Source organism: Marmota monax, unplaced genomic scaffold, assembly GCF_021218885.2.
Source record: "Marmota monax isolate L192 unplaced genomic scaffold, Marmota_monax_Labrador192_F-V1.1 WCK01_AAM20220418_F8-fsc00007, whole genome shotgun sequence".
Classification (NCBI taxonomy): Eukaryota; Metazoa; Chordata; class Mammalia; order Rodentia; family Sciuridae; genus Marmota; species Marmota monax.
Window position 1 is genome coordinate 7,362,878 of NW_026692781.1, and position 18,549 is coordinate 7,381,426.

The 18,549-nt window shown below is 38.2% G+C and overlaps 1 protein-coding gene across 1 annotated transcript in view; it reads left to right on the forward strand.

Annotated features, from left to right (window-relative positions):
• The first annotated feature begins 6,296 nt into the window (after positions 1 to 6,296).
• The window catches only part of Pdk1 (pyruvate dehydrogenase kinase 1), a 36,303-nt gene continuing 24,050 nt past the window's right edge, over positions 6,297 to 18,549 (forward strand). Inside the window, exons 1-7 of the mRNA XM_046447455.2 lie at positions 6,297 to 6,535; positions 7,920 to 8,061; positions 11,724 to 11,795; positions 14,434 to 14,618; positions 14,894 to 14,983; positions 16,401 to 16,478; positions 18,013 to 18,089. Of these exons, the coding sequence (XP_046303411.1) occupies positions 6,334 to 6,535; positions 7,920 to 8,061; positions 11,724 to 11,795; positions 14,434 to 14,618; positions 14,894 to 14,983; positions 16,401 to 16,478; positions 18,013 to 18,089 (846 nt within the window). The 5' untranslated portion in view covers positions 6,297 to 6,333. The remainder of the gene's footprint in view (positions 6,536 to 7,919; positions 8,062 to 11,723; positions 11,796 to 14,433; positions 14,619 to 14,893; positions 14,984 to 16,400; positions 16,479 to 18,012; positions 18,090 to 18,549) is intronic.

Genomic DNA, 18,549 nt, shown 5'->3' on the forward strand with positions numbered 1-18,549 from the left:
TGGAAGAAATAAAGGAAAATCTGTGCTGAAACTAGACATTGAACTACCCGATGCATATGTAGGGAAAAAATAATATTAGTTGAAATAGATACCTGTTAAAAGAACAGATTAATAAAAGAAAAAACAAGTTTTATTAATATGTATAATTCATGTACATGAGAAACCCTGGGAAAATGAATAGTTCCTTAGAGGTAACTTTGAATTACAGTTTATACAGCATCTTCAACAAAGAACAGTGAATTGTAGTGACAGAGGAAAAGCACTTTGAGTCTAGAGACAGCAAATGAATGGCAGATAAAGGCTAATGAAACTTGTAAATATAAATTCCTCTGGAACCATCTCCAGGCTGTTAAGTATCTAAAGTTGGCTTTAATGGTTAACCTTTGTTCTCCCTGGGAAAGAGTAGGAAACCTTGTCTTTCAAAATCCATGCCCTGTTTTTAGATCAATATACGGAGGGTGGAGAGCTCTCTTGGATCTTTCATTTGGTCTTCAGTTCAACAAATCTATACTTTTGGGGGAAGTGCATTCTGGTCTTGCACACATATGTAATTCAGACCTTGCCAGACGATTTCTTAACCCTCAGGCTTAAGTTCAAATCACTATTAAAATAATTAATTGGAGGTCATTATATGTAAGGGGCCCCAGGGCTTTGGGTTTCTACATAAGCAAACTAAAGCCCAACCCAGTATAAACCAAGCAGACTGCAAAATAATCTCAACTGAGATCCTTCCACTGGAATGATCCAGATAAGCCTGTTGATCCAGCGTCATCTTCTTGCCTTCCCTTCATGCCCCTTCATTAGAACCAGGAACCCCGTGCAGACCAGAGTTGCCCAAAGCATGAATTGCTTCTGTCTGTCTGTTCATGATCTTTAATTTTTTTTATATATATATTTTTTTAGTTGTAGTTGGAGACAATATTTTATTTATTTATTTTTATGTGGTGCTGAGGATCGAACCCAGCGCCTTATAAGTGCAAGGCGAGCGCTCTACCGCTGAGCCACAACCGCAGCCCCCCAAGATCTTTAAATTTTTAATGTGTCTAAGTTGTTTTGTTTTGTTTTACTGGAGTTTAACCCAGAGCTTTGCACATGATAGGCAAGTGCTTTACCACTGAGGTATGTCCCCAGCCCTGAATTTTATCTTTTAACATTACCAATTCCCATTTGTCTAAGTCCAGAGTTCTACTTGTTTGTGTCTAAAAATTCTTAGGGCTTTACTACTTTATACTCCCCCATCTCATCCCCACTTATATGCCTTAGGTACAAATGCTGTCCCAATTGGCTCCAATTTTCCTGGTGGGGAAAAAAAAGTCTGCCTTTTTCCTCCAATTTGCACAAAGGCACAAGGAATTCAGTCTCCACAAGGTTTTACATTTTTTTTTAGTAAACCACTAAATGTGGGCGTTACAAATAGTGCTCACTGCTTGAACCAGCCTTAGCAATCTGCCCCCTCTCCCTCCCCTTTGCTCTACAAAGTGAATTCCTCCTCTGGCTTCCTGCAGAGCTCTTTGTGAGCCTTCCTCTGGGATTGCTCCTTCCACTCCAGCAGCATATCAAAGTACTTATTCCAAATAAAACCTGTGTTTCCCCTAAAACAAATCCCTCCACATCATGGGCACTGGTAATGACTTGAATGACTGTACCCCTTCAAGAAAGCAGTCAAATGTATATAGGAATAAACTGACCTTTGGTGGAATGCTAAACATTGCTTAAAGCAAAACTTTCCAGGGTTTATAACTATTTCAGTTTTATAACTATGTAAATTGGAGATAACTGATAACAATGCAAATAAATCTGCCAGATAGAGCGACCACCCTCCTTGATTCCCTAGGGAAAAGTCAGTTTTGTAGCCTTTGCAAATTCCTTTCTGTATTGCTACTGTTTGACTTCTCCTTTGAACTGATTGTACCTTTTTTTTTTTTCCTGGTTCTCTCATTAAATTAATGTGTTAAATAAAAATTTTGGCAGGTGTTCATTTTATAGCTTCATGAGACTTGATTTTACCTTTGTTTTGAAAATTATCTTTCTAGTGTATCAAACAGAAGTCGAGGCAGGAAATATTAGCACACTCAAAAGGGAAACTGAAGAGTGTTTGATGAAAGAACTATTTATAGAGATGTAGGTTGAGTTAAGCAGCTGGGGCTGGTGAAGCACCCCGTTAGCAATAGAGGAAAACTTCTACATGCTCATTGGGCATGGGGAGGGAACTGGAGCCACACAGAGGAACACAAACCATGGCCTAGCAGGAAGAGTCCAGGGGAATAAATATGACTCTTCTCTCTTTTTGTTCTCTGAACCCCACAAAACCAGCATGTAATAGAGACAGGGCAATACAGCCTAGCTTGTTTCCATCCCCATCCCCACCCCACCTCTTCTGAGTCAAATCGGCCCAATATGGATCACAAATTCTCAGTGAATTTAGACAGTCTGGCTAGCTAAAAAAAAAATCTAAGTCTGAGAGTATGGTTATATTGCTGAAATCTTGGTCCTTGTTCCCGATGCCAATCCAATTACAAGGACACTGTTTTGAGAAAAAGGAAAAAATTTTATTGCTTTGCTAGCAAAAGAGAAACACAGGGACTCCTGTCCCAAAGACTGTGATTCTGCCCATCAGCAGGAACAGGGGGCTTTTAAAGAGGTGATTCAAAGGCTACATTCCACATGTTCTTTGTTGGAGTTATAATTCACTTGTTGATTTTGAAGATAGTCATTTCTGAGATCTTCTGTACATCCCCAAAATCTGGATTACTTGATTCCTATGGTGGGTGTGTACTCAGACAGATAACTCTGCCTAGGATGGGGAAGAAAGGTAATCCTGTTTCCCCTGAGATTAGGGAGAGAGAGACAGATTAGGGAGGAGCAAGGAGAGAGGAAGAGAAAGAAACATTTCCACTTTAAAAATAAATTGCAGTGGTTGTAGGTCAGTGGTAGAGCTCTTGCCTAGCATTGTGAGGCACTGGGTTCATCCTCAGCACCATATAAAAAATATAAATAAATGAAATAAAGATCTAAAATATACAATAATGTTATTATTAAAAAAATAATTAAAAAAAATAAATTGCAGTGGCAGAGCAGCAAGGGTTACATTCAAAGCATAAAGTGGATCACTGTTACAGTTGTAAATTTATATCTACATAGGTAAGTAATATATAGCCTCTTAGTTGAGTCCCTTAAGTCTCTCTCCAGCTCTGGACCTTAAACTTTTCCCTAAAGAAGCAAAAAGTCAATGGTGGTTGCGTGTGGGTGGGGGGCGGGGGGATTTGACATACCACTTTTGTGCTCTTATATAATCTTTCTCTATCTGGTGGAAGCTCAGAGAATACACTTTGGAGGAAAGAAAAAATACTATAAAACAGGTGATTATATTCTGGAAGAACCTTGGTAAAATAACTTTTATGGCTTCTGCTGGGCCTTGGTGCTTCCATGCAGGTTAATATTCAGCTGGGTACCTTGAATGCTCAAGTGGAAAGCAACCAAGTTGCAGATAGGGATTGAGAAGAACTGGATAATACTGTGCCTGGGAGAGTAAAAAGAATCCAGAGCTCTGGGAATGATCTAGAAGGAAAGAAAAAAGAAAGAAGAAGGCAATGTGAGATGTTGAAGTAATGGAAATGGTTGAAGGGCTATTTTAAGGATGTCTAATATTAAACTTTAAATTGTTTTCTCCCAGAGCTTTGGTAAAGTATGCTTTAAGCAAAACATGTATATGAGTGATTCTTGTAAAATCCTAATAAGGCAATAATCAAAAACAGTAATAATGATAAAAATAGATGCCATTTGTTAAATATTTGTGCTAACATTGTTATATCACAGTGACCCAGTAAGATAGACATACTTATTTTATTTTTTAGGTAAATAGACTGAAGTCGAGGGGTTAAGAAACTCACACAAGGGCACCTAGCCAGCACAAGCCAGAGTCAAAATTTAAAACCAGAACCCAGGCTCTTTTCATTATGTTATTATTGGGTATCCAGCTGGGGTCCAATGTCCTGAACTAAGAATTGATCAAGATACCTAGAAGTAACAGGTAAGGTACAGATTTATTGATACTGAAGGTGAAAGTAGCATTTCCTAAGATAGAGCAGAGTGGGCGAAGCAAGAGATAGAGAGAGGCTTGAGGGCCTCATATCTGGAAATTCATGTTTTATATGCTGAGCTGTGAGGCATTCTCTTCCCTATGTGGCTCTGATTGAAAAACTTATCCCACTTGCTCCCACAGGTTATTTTAGAATATCACACCTATGGTAGGAGTTATCATGGGTGATGAGTCCCCAGTGGCGAAAATTGTCATGGTAATGGGACACTATAAACAGGGACATGATGACTCATCTCCCTGTCTTTTCCTCTAACGGCCTTTTTCTTATACCCTGCCTCCATCATCTTGGTGACCCTGAATTCCTACCTAACAATTACATCACCCTGATTCCCTATAATCCTCCCTGTATCATCCTTATAAAGCTCTTGTCCAGACTCTTGGCTAACGGGCATTGACAAGGTCACTTTCTTTCTCTTAAGACTGCCCATTTCACTGTCAAATAGCTGCGACCATTGCCAGTTTTTCCATGTTCAGTCAGATCTGTCTCTCTACAGTATCCACCCACTGGTCTTCCATCTGCTGTCTGGCTGACCCAGAACAAACCTAACCTAATCCTTTTTCATGGAGCAGGCTCTTTGACATTTGAAGATATGGTGTTGAAGGGTGCCAGAATATACTACCCCCAAATATGCCTCTTTTGGCATATGCATTATTTTGAGCTAAAGGCCACTGAAAAGCCAGCAGACACAGGGAAAGCTATAAAAACAGGGCACAAGTTGTTCTTCAGTAAAGGAAATTTCCATTTATAAAGGAGACTTAAAGTCCTCTTCCTACATCTTGACACTCTCTAAAAATTTACTCTTCTTTGTTGAAGAGGCTCTATAAGCTGGAATTCAAGGTCACTTTTGGAGAATTTTTCTCTGGATATCTCCCATGTATACATGAAATATACATGTTAATAAACAACTGTCTTTCTCTTATTCATCTGTCTGTTTCAGGCGTCCATTCTAACTAAGGGCTCATGAGGCTTGAAGAAAAACTTAACATTTCCTCCACTAGAAGCCCAATCACTACATTTGTTTCCAGGTAGTCAATGTTCCCCTTTGTGCTGAACATAATCTCTCATCTCATTTCTCCTATTTTTACACAATCCAAGACCTGACCACCATGGAGAAATGAAATGTTATTCTGTACTAGTAACTGCTGGGGATAGACATATAAATTCTATTTAACTGATAAACTTCATGCCAATGGTAAAGTCATTTTGCTGCACCTGAGACATACCTAGCTGGGGTGGTCATACGGTGCAGCAGCAGTGGAGAGAGGACAGAAAAGTGCTTCTTATTTGTAATTGCATCCTTTGCAGCTCTATAAACTAATATTATAAATTGTTTAGTCCGACGTTTACTATTTAGAAACCTGGAAAGGGTGGAGCAGCCATGCTTTGACACTAAGAAGACAGTCAAGAGGACGCTTTAAATACACTGCTGACCGTGCAGAAAACGCGTGCAGAGAGCTCTGCTCTTCCAGTCAGGCTGCCAGTACTTTTTTTCTTGGGACGGCAGTCGCTGTAAAGTTATTTAGGGACACCCCCTTACACACACACACACACACACACACACACACGCGCGCGCGCGCGCGCGCGCGCGCAAGTGTCCATCGTTCGTATTTAGGTACCACTGTTTGGCAAGGGTGCTTCCCCGTCACCTGTAAAATGTGGGGCTTGGTTGAGGGATGTGGTAGTAAAGTGCATGCCTAACATAAGCGAGGCTGAGTTCAATTCCAGGCACTACAAAAATAAATAAACAAATAAATAAAAATGGTAAATGTGGGACTTTGTAGAGGAGTATTTGTGGAAGGGGCTCCCAGCCCGACCCTGCAGAGCCTAGAGCTTTTTGACAGAGAACTGGAAAAGGAAGCCGGAAGGTGAAAGCTGTTACGAAAGGGCGTGGGAAGGAGGCGCGCCACACAGAGCGCCGGGCAAGACGACCCAGGGTGCCAACGGCCACTCTCTGCCTGCCCAGGAGCTCGTGGGGTGTCCCCCGCCCTACCCCGCCAGCCCGAGTCTGCTCCGGGGTTCGGGCGCCCGGCGACTCGCGTGCTCCCCTAGCACCGCCTCCCTCCCATCTGGCCCCGCCCATTTAGGGGCGGGGCTCCCGCAAGGGGGCGGTGGCCCCAGCGGTGACAGCCGCTCCCCGCCCCCGCGGCCCGCCACGTCCCTCACGTAGCGCCTGGCCGCAGCGCGGAGCTGCGAGCTAGCGCCGGGGGCTCCGGCTCCTCCGGCTGGGCTCGGCATGAGGCTGGCGCGGCTGGTGCGCGTAGCCGCCTCGGCCGGCCCGGGCCCGGGGCTACGCGCCTACGGCCCCAGCGCCAGCCGCAGCCTCGCCTCGGATTCGGGCTCCGGCCCGGCGTCGGAACGCGGCGTTCCGGGCCAAGTGGACTTCTACGCGCGCTTCTCGCCGTCGCCGCTTTCCATGAAGCAGTTCCTGGACTTCGGTGAGCGCGGCCCACCTCGGGCCTTTGTGCGGCTCCGGGCGCGGAGCTGAGACCGGGGGCGGCTACCTCTGCTCCCCCTTCTCCTCAGTCGCCCCCCCCCCACATGTTCTTCCTTCCTCTCTTGAGGGTGCTGGTGCTAGCAGGCCGGGTAAATACCTGGGGGCGTGTAGCTTTTTTACTCTGTGCTGTTGAAAACAAATCAGAAGGGTGGTAGGCAGAATGACGTCCCTTCTTTCTGTGCACGTGTGCAGGTGCGCTCTCGGGACCAGGCCCCTATGGGGGAGCCAGGTTCGGGCGAGAGTCCTGAGTGCAGGCACCTCCGGGAATAGCTTTCGAAATATGTAGAGTGATTGTAAGTACAATCATATGATGATTGCATAGAATTGGCATGAATATAGGGAAAGCAAGTTATAACTGACCCAGTGTTTCTTTAGAATGTTTTCCTTGCCAGTGGCTTAAGACTGTTTCCACCAACAGCACATTCATTGCATAAGTAGCCAATGAATCTTGAGCATGTGTAAAGTACAGGAGTGCAGGAGACTGTGGAGTTTACCACTTTTCATCCAGGTTGTCTGGAATGTGTGCAACAGATTGCAGAAGGAATGGAAATTAGGCATTTGACTTTGACTTCTCATCTGGGGGCCATAAGGGGAAAAGGGAAAACTCAACATAGACTGTTTTGAAAAGTCCAAAAGTTTTGAGTAGAAAAAGTTATCTTCATTGTTGTAAGTGCTGTGAGGTCACTAATATAGCTAGTGGGCTTGAAAGATAAGAGTATGGCTGCCAGCTTATCTTAAGACAGTGGTTTATGGTGGCAGGTAGTGGTGGTTTCTTTGTTTTGTTTCGTTGAGGGTTTTTTGTTTGTTTTGGCTCAAAACACACCATCACTCTAACTTTTACTTTAAAATGACAGTAGTGTGGTGAGTAGGGTAATTTGACCTTGTTTGCAAGTATACCACTGTTACATTTTCACAGGTTGTTTTCCTGTAATACCATAGTTTCTGCTGTTGATAAAGTAAAGGTGCCTTTGCTAAAGCAGCAAGATTCAATTAATTAAAAATGTATTGCTGAAATAATATGACCTTTTGGCTTAACTTTAAGTGAAGCAACTTGCCAAAGGACATTTTTTTTTTTTTTTTTTTTATCCAGCTTAGCATTCTGATATAGGAATGGAGATAGAGGAGGTGCAGGTGGCTTTCCATGAATTACACAATTGGCTAGGTCTTGCTTGAAAATGGTTGCTGAACAGGCATTGGTGGTTTTGATTTCTGTGATTCTTCCACTCTGGCCTGACCAGGTAACTCCCCTGCATTTCTCCCTACTTCTTGACTTCTAGTGCCTTAGGTTTTTACTTAACTGTTTTTCCTTCTGTGTTTATTTTCAGGATCGGTGAATGCTTGTGAAAAGACCTCATTTATGTTTCTGCGGCAAGAGTTACCTGTGAGACTGGCAAATATAATGAAAGAAATAAGTCTTCTTCCAGATAATCTTCTCAGGACGCCATCCGTTCAATTGGTTCAAAGCTGGTAACCTTCCCATTTTGTGTTTGTAATTTTGATGGAATCATGGACTTTACTCAAGGTTAAACCAAATGCTTTTTTACTTTTCAGTGGAATCTTATGGTGGTAGCAGTAGTTCTCTTTTGCTTTTTGGGGGTAGGGTGGGGTGGAGAGTTATATATCTAGGGTTGTCATCTGAATTCTGGGCTTTATCATGCCTTGGTTTTGAGAAAACCAGTCAGATGTGCACAGAAATACAGATACCAAATTAAGATTTATGTTATTAAATATGCAGTGATGTTATAATCTAATATAAGACAAATATCTACCACTTGTTGTTGGCTGGATACTTATGTACATTACCTTCATTTTCTTCAGTGACCCTGCTTGGTAGTTATTAACTTCATTTTACACGGTGAGGATGAGTCACGTATAGGTGAAGTCTTTTGCCTAAGGGGATACCACAGATAGTGGAGCTGGGATTCAAACCCCGATTCACTGGGCTCTACTATACCCTGCTGCTGTCAGAATTATGAAAGCTATTAAAAGGTGCATATGGTTGATAAAGTAAAGGTGCCTTTGCTAAAGGGATGTATGCATGTAAACTGCATTTATCTTTATAAATCACAAAAGTTAAAATTTACTCGGTTTTTATTAACATGTATTTATTATATACTTTAGTGAGGTTCAGTGTGATGTTTCAATATGTACATACAACATGTACTGATCGTATTCTTCCATTTTAAAAGTGAAGTTATTGAAATTGTATAGAAACTGTGATTTTTCTTTCCAAAAATGATAGTAAAGGTCTTAAGGGTACACGTTTCTATGTGGCCACCTATCAGTAGCCCTTGTTGTTAATGTTACTAATTTTAAAAATTTATGCTCTTAAGGACTATAAATTTTTAAAAAGGAAAGAAAAAGTACACATACACTGGCCAGAGTTAAGTCTTAAATGGAAAAGTGTAACTGTAAGACATTTCCCAATTGATTCATGGAAATCCTAATTTTCCTTTTGTAGGAGTTATAGCTTGAGTGAAACCCTGATCCAAAATCAGTTTTTAAAATGAGCAAAAAAAAGTAGGACTATTGCATATATGATCATCAGTTGTTATCTGGTCCAAGTATGGAACAGTTATAAATGTGTGTTTATTTTTATATATATATATATATATTTTTTTATTTTATTTTATTTTTTTTAATTTTTGGTACTAGAGACTGAACCCAGAGCCACTGAACTACATCTCTAGGTCTAGGCCTTTAATTGTTTTATTTTGAGATAGGGTCTTGCTAAGTTGCTGAGGCTGGCCTTGAACTTGCAATCCTCCTGCCTCAGCCTCCTGAGTCTCTGGGATTATAGGCCTGAGCCATCATGGTTGGAATACATGTGGTTTAAGTAAGAGGCAATGTTTTAGAAATTATCATGGAATTGAAGGAGAAAATATAATTTTCTGAAGGAAGTTTTTCCTGTTTCTTAAAATTCTTTTGTAGGGGATGTGGCTCAAGCAGTAGCGCATCGTCTGGCATGCGTGCGGCCCAGGTTCGATCCTCAGCACCACATACAAACAATGATGTTGTGTCTGCCGAAAAACTAAAAATAAATAATATTTTAAAAAAATTCTTTTGTAAAAGTTGCATATTCTACCTTTATGGAGGTTCCTTAAAGACTAGGCATAGAACCATTATATGACCTATCTATACCACTACTTAGTATTTAAAAAATTTTTTTTAGTGTTAGATGGACAAAATATTTTTATTTATTTATTTTTATATGGTACTGAAGATTAAACCCAGTGCCTCACATGTGCTAAGCAAGTGCTCTATAACTGAACTACAAACTCAGTTCCACTTCTTAGTGTTTATCCTGAAGAATTAAAAGTCATCTTACTACAGTGATACATGCATACCATGTTCAGAGCAACACAATTCACCATAGCCAAACTATGGAACCAGGCTAGGTGTCCATCAGTGGATGAATGGATAAAGAAAATATGGGATATATACACAATGGAATTTTATTCAGTCATAAAGAAAAATGAATCATGGCATTTGTAGGATTTTGGATGGAACTAGGGGCCATCATGTTAAGCAAAGTAAGTCAGTCTCAGAGGTCAAGGGTATATGTTTCTCTCGTGTGGAACTTAGAGAGGAAAAAAAGATGTGGTGGATCTCTTAAAAATCAAAGGGAGATCAGTAGAGGAAAGGGACCAAGAGGTGGGAGGATGGGAAGTTCTGGGGAATGAGAAAAAGAAAGAGTAGCATATACTCTTTGAAATTTGGTCTTAGAAGAGGTAGGTGTTCAAATATCTCTTAAAGAACATACTTTTTCTTACCAATGATGAGAAAATTAAGGGTTAAAACAGAATAGCAGCTTCAGAATGGTGTTCTGCATTTTGGAAAGCAAGTAAAGCCTATTGCTTTTCAGGATTAGTTTTCTAGACCAACATATGGATTTACAGATTTGAAAAATACTTTCATTGTCCTTGTTGCCTGCTAAGTTACAGAAGTTGTAGATAAACTGCTGAAGTAGAACTTAACACTGATTGTGAGGTAATTTTAGCACTGGCCCTGTAGTGCCATTGTACTGTGGCTGCATGACCTTCAGGAAGTCATTTGACCTTTCTCATTTTGGTCATTCATAAACAGGTGTTTTGCTGTCTTGAATTGTGAGGTAAATTGACAACCTTTATTTTCATGATTTCATATTTGTGTTTAGTTCTCTCTAAGCCACATGGTAAAAGAAATATGGTAGATTATAGGCTCTCAGCAAATATTTGTTGACTGGGTATATGCATCTAAACTTAAGCTTTTAAAATACAAACATTTAAGTTAGATTGTTAGAGCAAGGTAAGCTAACCTCCTCCTTTTACTGAGACTAAACAAGCCATTTGCCCAAGATCACATGGTTAGTTAGCATATCAGATTTAGTTTTCAGGACAGTCAGTATTTATACTGTAATTCACGGTGGGGTTTGAAAGATTTAAAAACTATTTTAGTATATAGACCTTGAAATAGGAAATCTTAAAATGAAATTTGACCTTTTATTTTGGCTTTCTAGGGGTTGAACCTAGGGGCTTTCTGCCACTGAACTATATCACTATCCCTTTTTATTTTTTATTTATAATTTTTATTATAAAATTTTATAATTTTTATTTTAAAATTTAAATTTTAAAGTAGGTTTTTTAAGCTGATTTTCACAATATTGAACTTTCAGAATGTAGAAAACTTTAATCCCTGCCAGGTGTGGTGGCACATGCCTATAATCCCAGGGGCTCAGGACGCAGAGGCAGGAGGATTGAGAGTTCAAAGCTAGCCTCAGAAACTTAGCAAGGCCCTAAGCAACTTAGTGAGGCCCTAGTCAACTTAGTGAGACCCTGTCTTTAAATTTTTTTTTTTTTTAAAGAGGGAGAGAGAGAAAAAGAGAGAATTTTTTTAATATTTATATTTTAGTTTTCAGCGGACACAACATCTTTGTTTGTATGTGGTGCTGAGGGTCGAACCCGGGCTGCACGCATGCCAGGCGAGCACGCTACCGCATGAGCCACATCCCTAGCCCATAGAGACACCCTGTCTTTAAATAAAATATTTTTTAAAAAGGGTTGGGATGTGGCTCAGGTGTTTAGTGTCCCTGAGTTCAATTCCCAGTACCAAAAGAAAAAAGAAAACTCTAACCCAGATTTGCATTTCAGGTATATTCAGAGTCTTCAGGAGCTTCTTGAGTTTAAGGATAAAAGTGCCGAAGATGCTAAAGCTATTTATGAGTAAGTATATGAGTTTGACTCTATTCCAAACCCAATTTTTATATCCTTTAAACATTATATAAAAATATAAATGGGGGCTGCAGCTGTAGCTCAATGGTAAAATGCTTGCCTGGCATATGTGAGGCACTGGATTCGATCCTCAGCACCACATAAAAGTAAATAAGGATACTGTGTGTCCATCTGCAACTAAAAAAATATTAAAAAAAAAAACATAAATGTATTACATTTAAACCTGCTATTGGACCACTGTAGGGAAATTGATGAACTTTTAGCTTTCTTCTACTTTAGAATGTATGATATATCTATGTATTTATAGCAGCCCATATTGGTAAGGCAGGTAATGTCTATCAATGAGCTGGTCTGGAAAGAGGAATTTCTGAATGTTCTTCATAGTAGGAAAAGACAAAAAGGCTCAAGGGTGATGATCAGTAGAAATCTGGATATGGCCTCATTGCCACTGGAACTGTAAACTTGGAGAGTGTGTGGCCTTCCAGTGGACACTCACCCTCAGTCAACCACTGATCATCACCATTTGGAAATGCTGCTCAAATCATCTGAATTTTTCTGTTTTTAAAGAAAATCTACAAGTCTAGTTTTTAAATGTAAAACCTTCCAGTTGTGAAAGACTGGTATCTAATTTCAATTCTTTTGTTATACTAAAAGACTATAAAAACATGATTGTACGTCTCTATGATAATGTAAGTGATGTGACTGATTTCCTAACCAGCATACAAATTGATAAATCAGAGTAGTCACCTCAGCAGGTTTCTTCTTATTCCAATGAATGTTGCTCAAAATGTAAAGACTGTCTTGTCCTCAGAATCTTCTATAGAGTTTTTGAACAGTCTTTAAACTGGATAGCAACTCTTAGATTTTTAGACATGATTTTGGTATGAAAATAAAATAAAAAAATCACTATGTGCCTAGTTGGGTATCACAGTTTACATGAGTGATGTCATTTAGTGTTTAAGACAACTCTGCTGAGATAATATGTTTGTGCACAAAGAGGGTAGGTGACTTGAGGTCACATAGCCAGCAAATGGTAGGACCCAGATTTGAACCCAGGGAATCTTACTTAAAAGTAAACTTTAGAATCTTCTATAGAAGCTGTAGAATCTGCTGAAAGCAATCACTCAGAGCTGAATAGAAAATAAGATGAGCAGTTATACAGAATAATACTGTGGGTTTTTTTTTTTTTTAATGGACACATTATCTTTATTTTATTTATTTATTTTTATGTGATGCTGAGGATCAAACCCAGTGTCTCATACGTGTGAGGCAAGTGCTCTACCACTGAGCCACAATTTCAGCCCAATACTGTTTTGTTTTTGTTTTCGTTTTGTGATGTGAGGTGTCAAACCCTAGGCCTCATGCATGCTAGGCATGTGCTCTACAGCTGACCCACAAACCCATCCCATATTGTTTTTTTAAGAGAACTGTGAAGTAAATGAATAAACAGGGCATTGGAATTATGAATTGTTTGTTGTTTTTGAGGAACCTCGTTGTTTGTATTTTGGCTTCATAGTTTGATTTTAAAGCTGATTACAAATAAGGAATTCCAGAAGTGTTTTGAGCAGTAAGAACATCATTGGTATAAGTTAATAGTACTCAAGGCGATGACTCTGAATGGGAAAGCACTCATTTGGAAGTGTAAATTCTGATGGGTATGTTAGGAGATTGATTTTGTTATTTTATAATAAAGACTGCTTTCCTCTTTTATTTGGTTCCTGAAATTAATCATGCAGTGTCTCCTAAGTGATAGAAATGGAAAGGCGGTATGAGTTGATTTTTCCTTTAGTACAATGGTCTACTTTTCCTCTTCTATTTTATGGACTCATAGGATGAATGAAATTAGAGGGTTTGTTTTGTTTACTATTCTGTTTTAAGCGGTTCTTTCTCCCTTAGAACTCTAGGGAATAGTTCCAATCCCAACAGCCTTCATTGGTTCATTCATCTTGATTTTGTACAAAGCATGTACTCCCTAGAAGCAAGTGCTCTGCCTCCCCTTATGCAGAATCTCCTTGGAATACCATCCTTATAGAGTGCTTAGATGATTTTAGTTGATAATGACTAAAGAACACTGTTAATAATTATAATTGTGTTGTGTGGCAGCCTTACTTTTAGGAGTCTAAGAATTAAATTTTGAAAATTTCATTTCAGAGGTCCTCATACCTTTATGGATTCAGTATATTTTATGATCTGAAATTTGGTTAAGTAGGTGTAGGAAAACAGGCATTGAAGCTCTTTTGACTGGACCAGGGATTTCTTGTCTATTATAGTTGGCTAAGCTTTGATGTTATGTTTGTTTTTTGATACCAAGGGCACCTAACCATTGAACCACATCCCCAGCTCCTTTGGTATTTTATTTTGAGACAGGTCTCACTAAGTTACTTAGGGCCTTGCTAAATTTCTGAAGCTGGCTTTGAACTTGCAATCCTCCTGCTTCAGCCTCCTGAGTTGCCAGGATTACAGATTTGCCCCACCACACCTGGCAAGCTTTTTTTTTTTTCTTTCCTTCCTTTTATTTTTTTAAACTCTTCATTTCTCTGGTTGTACACGCACATCTGGCAAGCTTATTTTTTAGTATTAAACTCACTTGTCAATATATTTGGCTGTTTTAACAGACTGAGGTTTTTAGCTTCACAGATACTGTGATACGGATCAGAAACCGACACAACGACGTTATTCCCACAATGGCCCAGGGTGTGATTGAATACAAGGAGAGCTTCGGGGTGGATCCTGTCACCAGCCAGAATGTGCAGTACTTTTTGGATCGATTCTACATGAGTCGAATTTCAATCAGAATGTTACTAAATCAGCACTGTAAGTGTCCTGAAGTTGAGAGAAGCTGCTGAATAAAGTGTGTTTGAGTATTTTAAATTCATTTAGAAAACTGCCCTTTAGTGAAAGCATTTAGTTGCACTTTTTTGCTTATTAAGAAAAGTAAGTAGACTAAAAAGGAGTATTTTTATTGAATGTAAAATGCCAGTTTTATGCTTAAAGAAAATAGCTATTCTATTTAGTACCATTTGGAGAAATAGTTATCAAACCTGGAAAATTAGATAGATTTGCTTATTTGTTTTTTTATTTTTTGATAGCTTTATTGTTTGGTGGAAAAGGAAGTCCATCTCATCGAAAACACATTGGTAGTATAAATCCAAACTGCAATGTAGTGGAAGTTATTAAAGGTAAATGCATTTCTTCTTTTGAAAGGTTATAAAAGTCAAAATAGTTGAATGTTTTTCTTGCTACTAAAACACCTATTACTTTATCATGAGACAAAATGTTAGGAGCAAATGTGTGAGTTTGAAAATTACTTTATAACATTAATTGTGTGTTATGAATAGGATGAATGTTTTGTTGATAGAAGTCTTTGTTAAGCAAAGTTTGGTGATATTGTTGAAGGTATCTATCTTTTTCACTTTAAAAAACTCAAATCTCTACTCTCTTCTTTTTAATTCTTTATTCTAGAAGCAATAATTCATAACATTTTAGGTTACATCTTTTTATATTCTTTCTCTTTGTACCATGTGTACATACATGTATGAAATTGTTGATCATGCCTATTTTTATTGTTTTTGGAATATAGGATATACCATATATTTTTCTATAAGCTTACAGATAGATACCTTACAATGTTGATACATATGGATACACCCTAAATTCTTGTGTTTTTTGTTTTTTTTGCGGGGGATGGTACTGGGGATTGAACTCAGGGCACTCAACCACCAAGCCATATCCCCAGCCCTATTTTGTATTTTATTTAGAGACAGGGTCTCACTGAATTGCTTAGTGCCTTCTTGTTACTGAGATTGCCTTTGAGTTTACAATCCTCCTATCTCAGCCTCCCTAGCCACTAGGATTACAGACATGCACCAGTGTGCCTGGCCACCGTATGTTCTTGAATGGTTATGTAGAATTTATCAGTATGTGTTAATCTTATTAATCTATTCTCCTGTTAATACACACTTGGGTGGTTTTCTTTTTTTTTTTTTGTTACCAACAATATTGCAGTGAGCATCCTTATGCTGACATTGGCTAGTATGTTATAAGGCAGGATTCCTATAATTATAATACTTAAATGCATTTAAATTTTTGATACATCCAAAAGAAAAAAGGTATCAAACAATGAATAAGAATACCTATTTCTAAAATCCTCAAAGTCTTCATTTTTGATATGTGTATTATAAATATTTTCTTTACCTGCTGTTTTTCTTTTGATGTGTTTATGGTATCTTCTTCCATACTAATGTTTTAAAATTTTTAAAAATATTTTTTTAGTTGTAGATGGACACAATACCTTTATTTTATTTATTTATTTTTATGTTGTGCCGAGGATTGAACCCAGTGCCTCAGATGTGCTAGGCAAGTGCTCTACCACTGAGCTACAACCCCAGCCCTGATGTTTTCAATTATTGTAGTCAATCTGTCATTCTTCTTCATGGATTTTAGATTTTGTCATGTTATGCTTTTCCCCCTAAGATTATTGAAGTTTATTTTCTTCTATAGAGAGTTTTAAATTTTCATTTGTTAGTATTGTTGCCATCTTAATGCATGAAACTTATGGAGATTTATTTAATATTTTTTTGTTTTGATTTACACTAGATGGCTATGAAAATGCTAGGCGTCTCTGTGATTTGTATTATATTAACTCTCCTGAACTAGAACTTGAAGAACTAAATGGTAAGCATGATGTTGTCTTTTCAGTGATTAGTGTCATGACTACTGAGAAGGAATTGTAGGAAGAATTTATATTTGTTTTGATTTAAAAAATTTTTTTTTCATTAAATTTTTCATTGGGTATAAAAGCTGAAGAGCAATCCTATAAAATATATACAAGTGTGTACACACACATATAATTTAGTTGGATTCTTTGTGAAAAATGTTTTGGCTTTTTCTGTTCAATTTTCCTTATTTTTAATTGATATATTGCTTATATTTTATTTTCTGGATAGTCAGAAAAAAAAATGATGCCAGGAAAATTACATTTGACTTTTATGTATGCTTTCAGTAATGTAAAGGTTACCCTTTTTTTTTTTTTTTTGACTTCCTGACTTGTATATCTTTTTTTTTTTTTTTTAATTGAGGAAATGAAAAGACTAGGTATATAAGAGAGGAACAAACAATGCTCATCTATTTGAGATCACTTTCTCTCTGATGGTTGTCTTTTACTCTTTTGGACAAAAAGGGTTTAGATGTCTTAGAAGATTAATGAGTATCACTGTTTTTCCTGAAAGTATGATAGTTTGACTGACAGTTTTAAGAAGATGGTGGGAAAAATAAAATCAAATAGACTTGTACTAAGCCATATTCTGGACCCTACAATGGGAGCATGGTTGGAGAAATTGCCCAGTTGAAAATAGAGTTGCTTGGTGGTTTTCTAAAGCCATGTTGATTCTTCTGATTCACAATGTGCCATTTACTAATTAAGAATCTCAATGCACAAATGATAGTTTGGGAACATGAACTGCTGTGGGCAGTTTCCAGATATCCCATTCGTGTTCCCAAGGGGGAGTTTATTCAGAGGACAGTCTGATTTATTAGCTGAGTTTAAAATTGATTTATTGGTAGAATTATTCTAAAGCATGGTGTGTCTCATTTCTTCACTCTTCTAAAGGTCTGTTCTAGGTACACTTGTTTCCCTTCCCCACCCCTAGCTTGCTCCTGTTAAATGTTCAAATGCAGAATTATTGCCCTTTGAGAAACTGGTGCTAACTTTTTATGATTGTGATTATTATTTTATTATTATTCAGCTGGATTTCCATACAAATAAATGCCTGAGATAAAATAGACAGCATTCCACCCAAATGCAACTTTTAGAAAATGGTTTTAAAATATATATTTATATGAATGAGACTATGGAATCTGTAGACTTTTAATACTCTTTGGAAAGAAAAATTCATGCCTAAAGGTTGAGGTCTTTTAAAAAGACTTACCGTTATAGAGAAGGATGGGAGAATGGGTTGGTTAAATAATTATGCCAGATTGTGAAAAATGACCACAGGACTCTTTGTCTTTGTCAGTTTTCACTATTAGTGAGTGTGGGGTTCAAACACTAATACAGTGAAGAAGTATTTAGAAGTATTGTGGCAGTTCTCCCCCAAATAACACTGTCCTCCATAGTTAATGTTTTCTTTTCATCACTACACAATTTATTCTTAAAAATGCTTTAAGCACATCTCTCTGTACTTTCATATTTTTCTCTTCTGCTCTATAGCAAAATCACCAGGACAACCAATACAAGTGGTTTATGTACCATCCCATCTCTATCACATGGTGTTTGAACTTTTCAAGGTTTGTAAAATAGTATTACATAACCTTTATCAGTCCTTTCCTGAGGATAGGAATTTGCTCTGCAAGTCAAATATTCCTCTGGGTTCTATTTCATTAAAAGATGCCATTTCATGCCACATTGCTGGAGAACAGCCATTTGTAAGTAAGGTCAGGCACCTTTAGGTAGTGGTGAGCTCAGACTTCAGAGTTAGAAAGACCCGAGTTTGAATTCCACTTCTGCCACTTAGTATGTGTGACGTTGGGCAAGTCACTCAACTTCTTAGTTTCTTCTCCTGTAAAACAAGGATAATACTATCAATATTATTTATGAAGATTGGACATGTGAAAGTGTCCAATGCAATGACAGCCCATTATAGGTGCTTAACAAAGTTATATTCATGTTTTTGTAAACCAAAATATTTAGAAGAGTGATCTTTTTTCTACCCTTGAGCCCCATTGGTATGCTTGCCTTTTAAGTCAT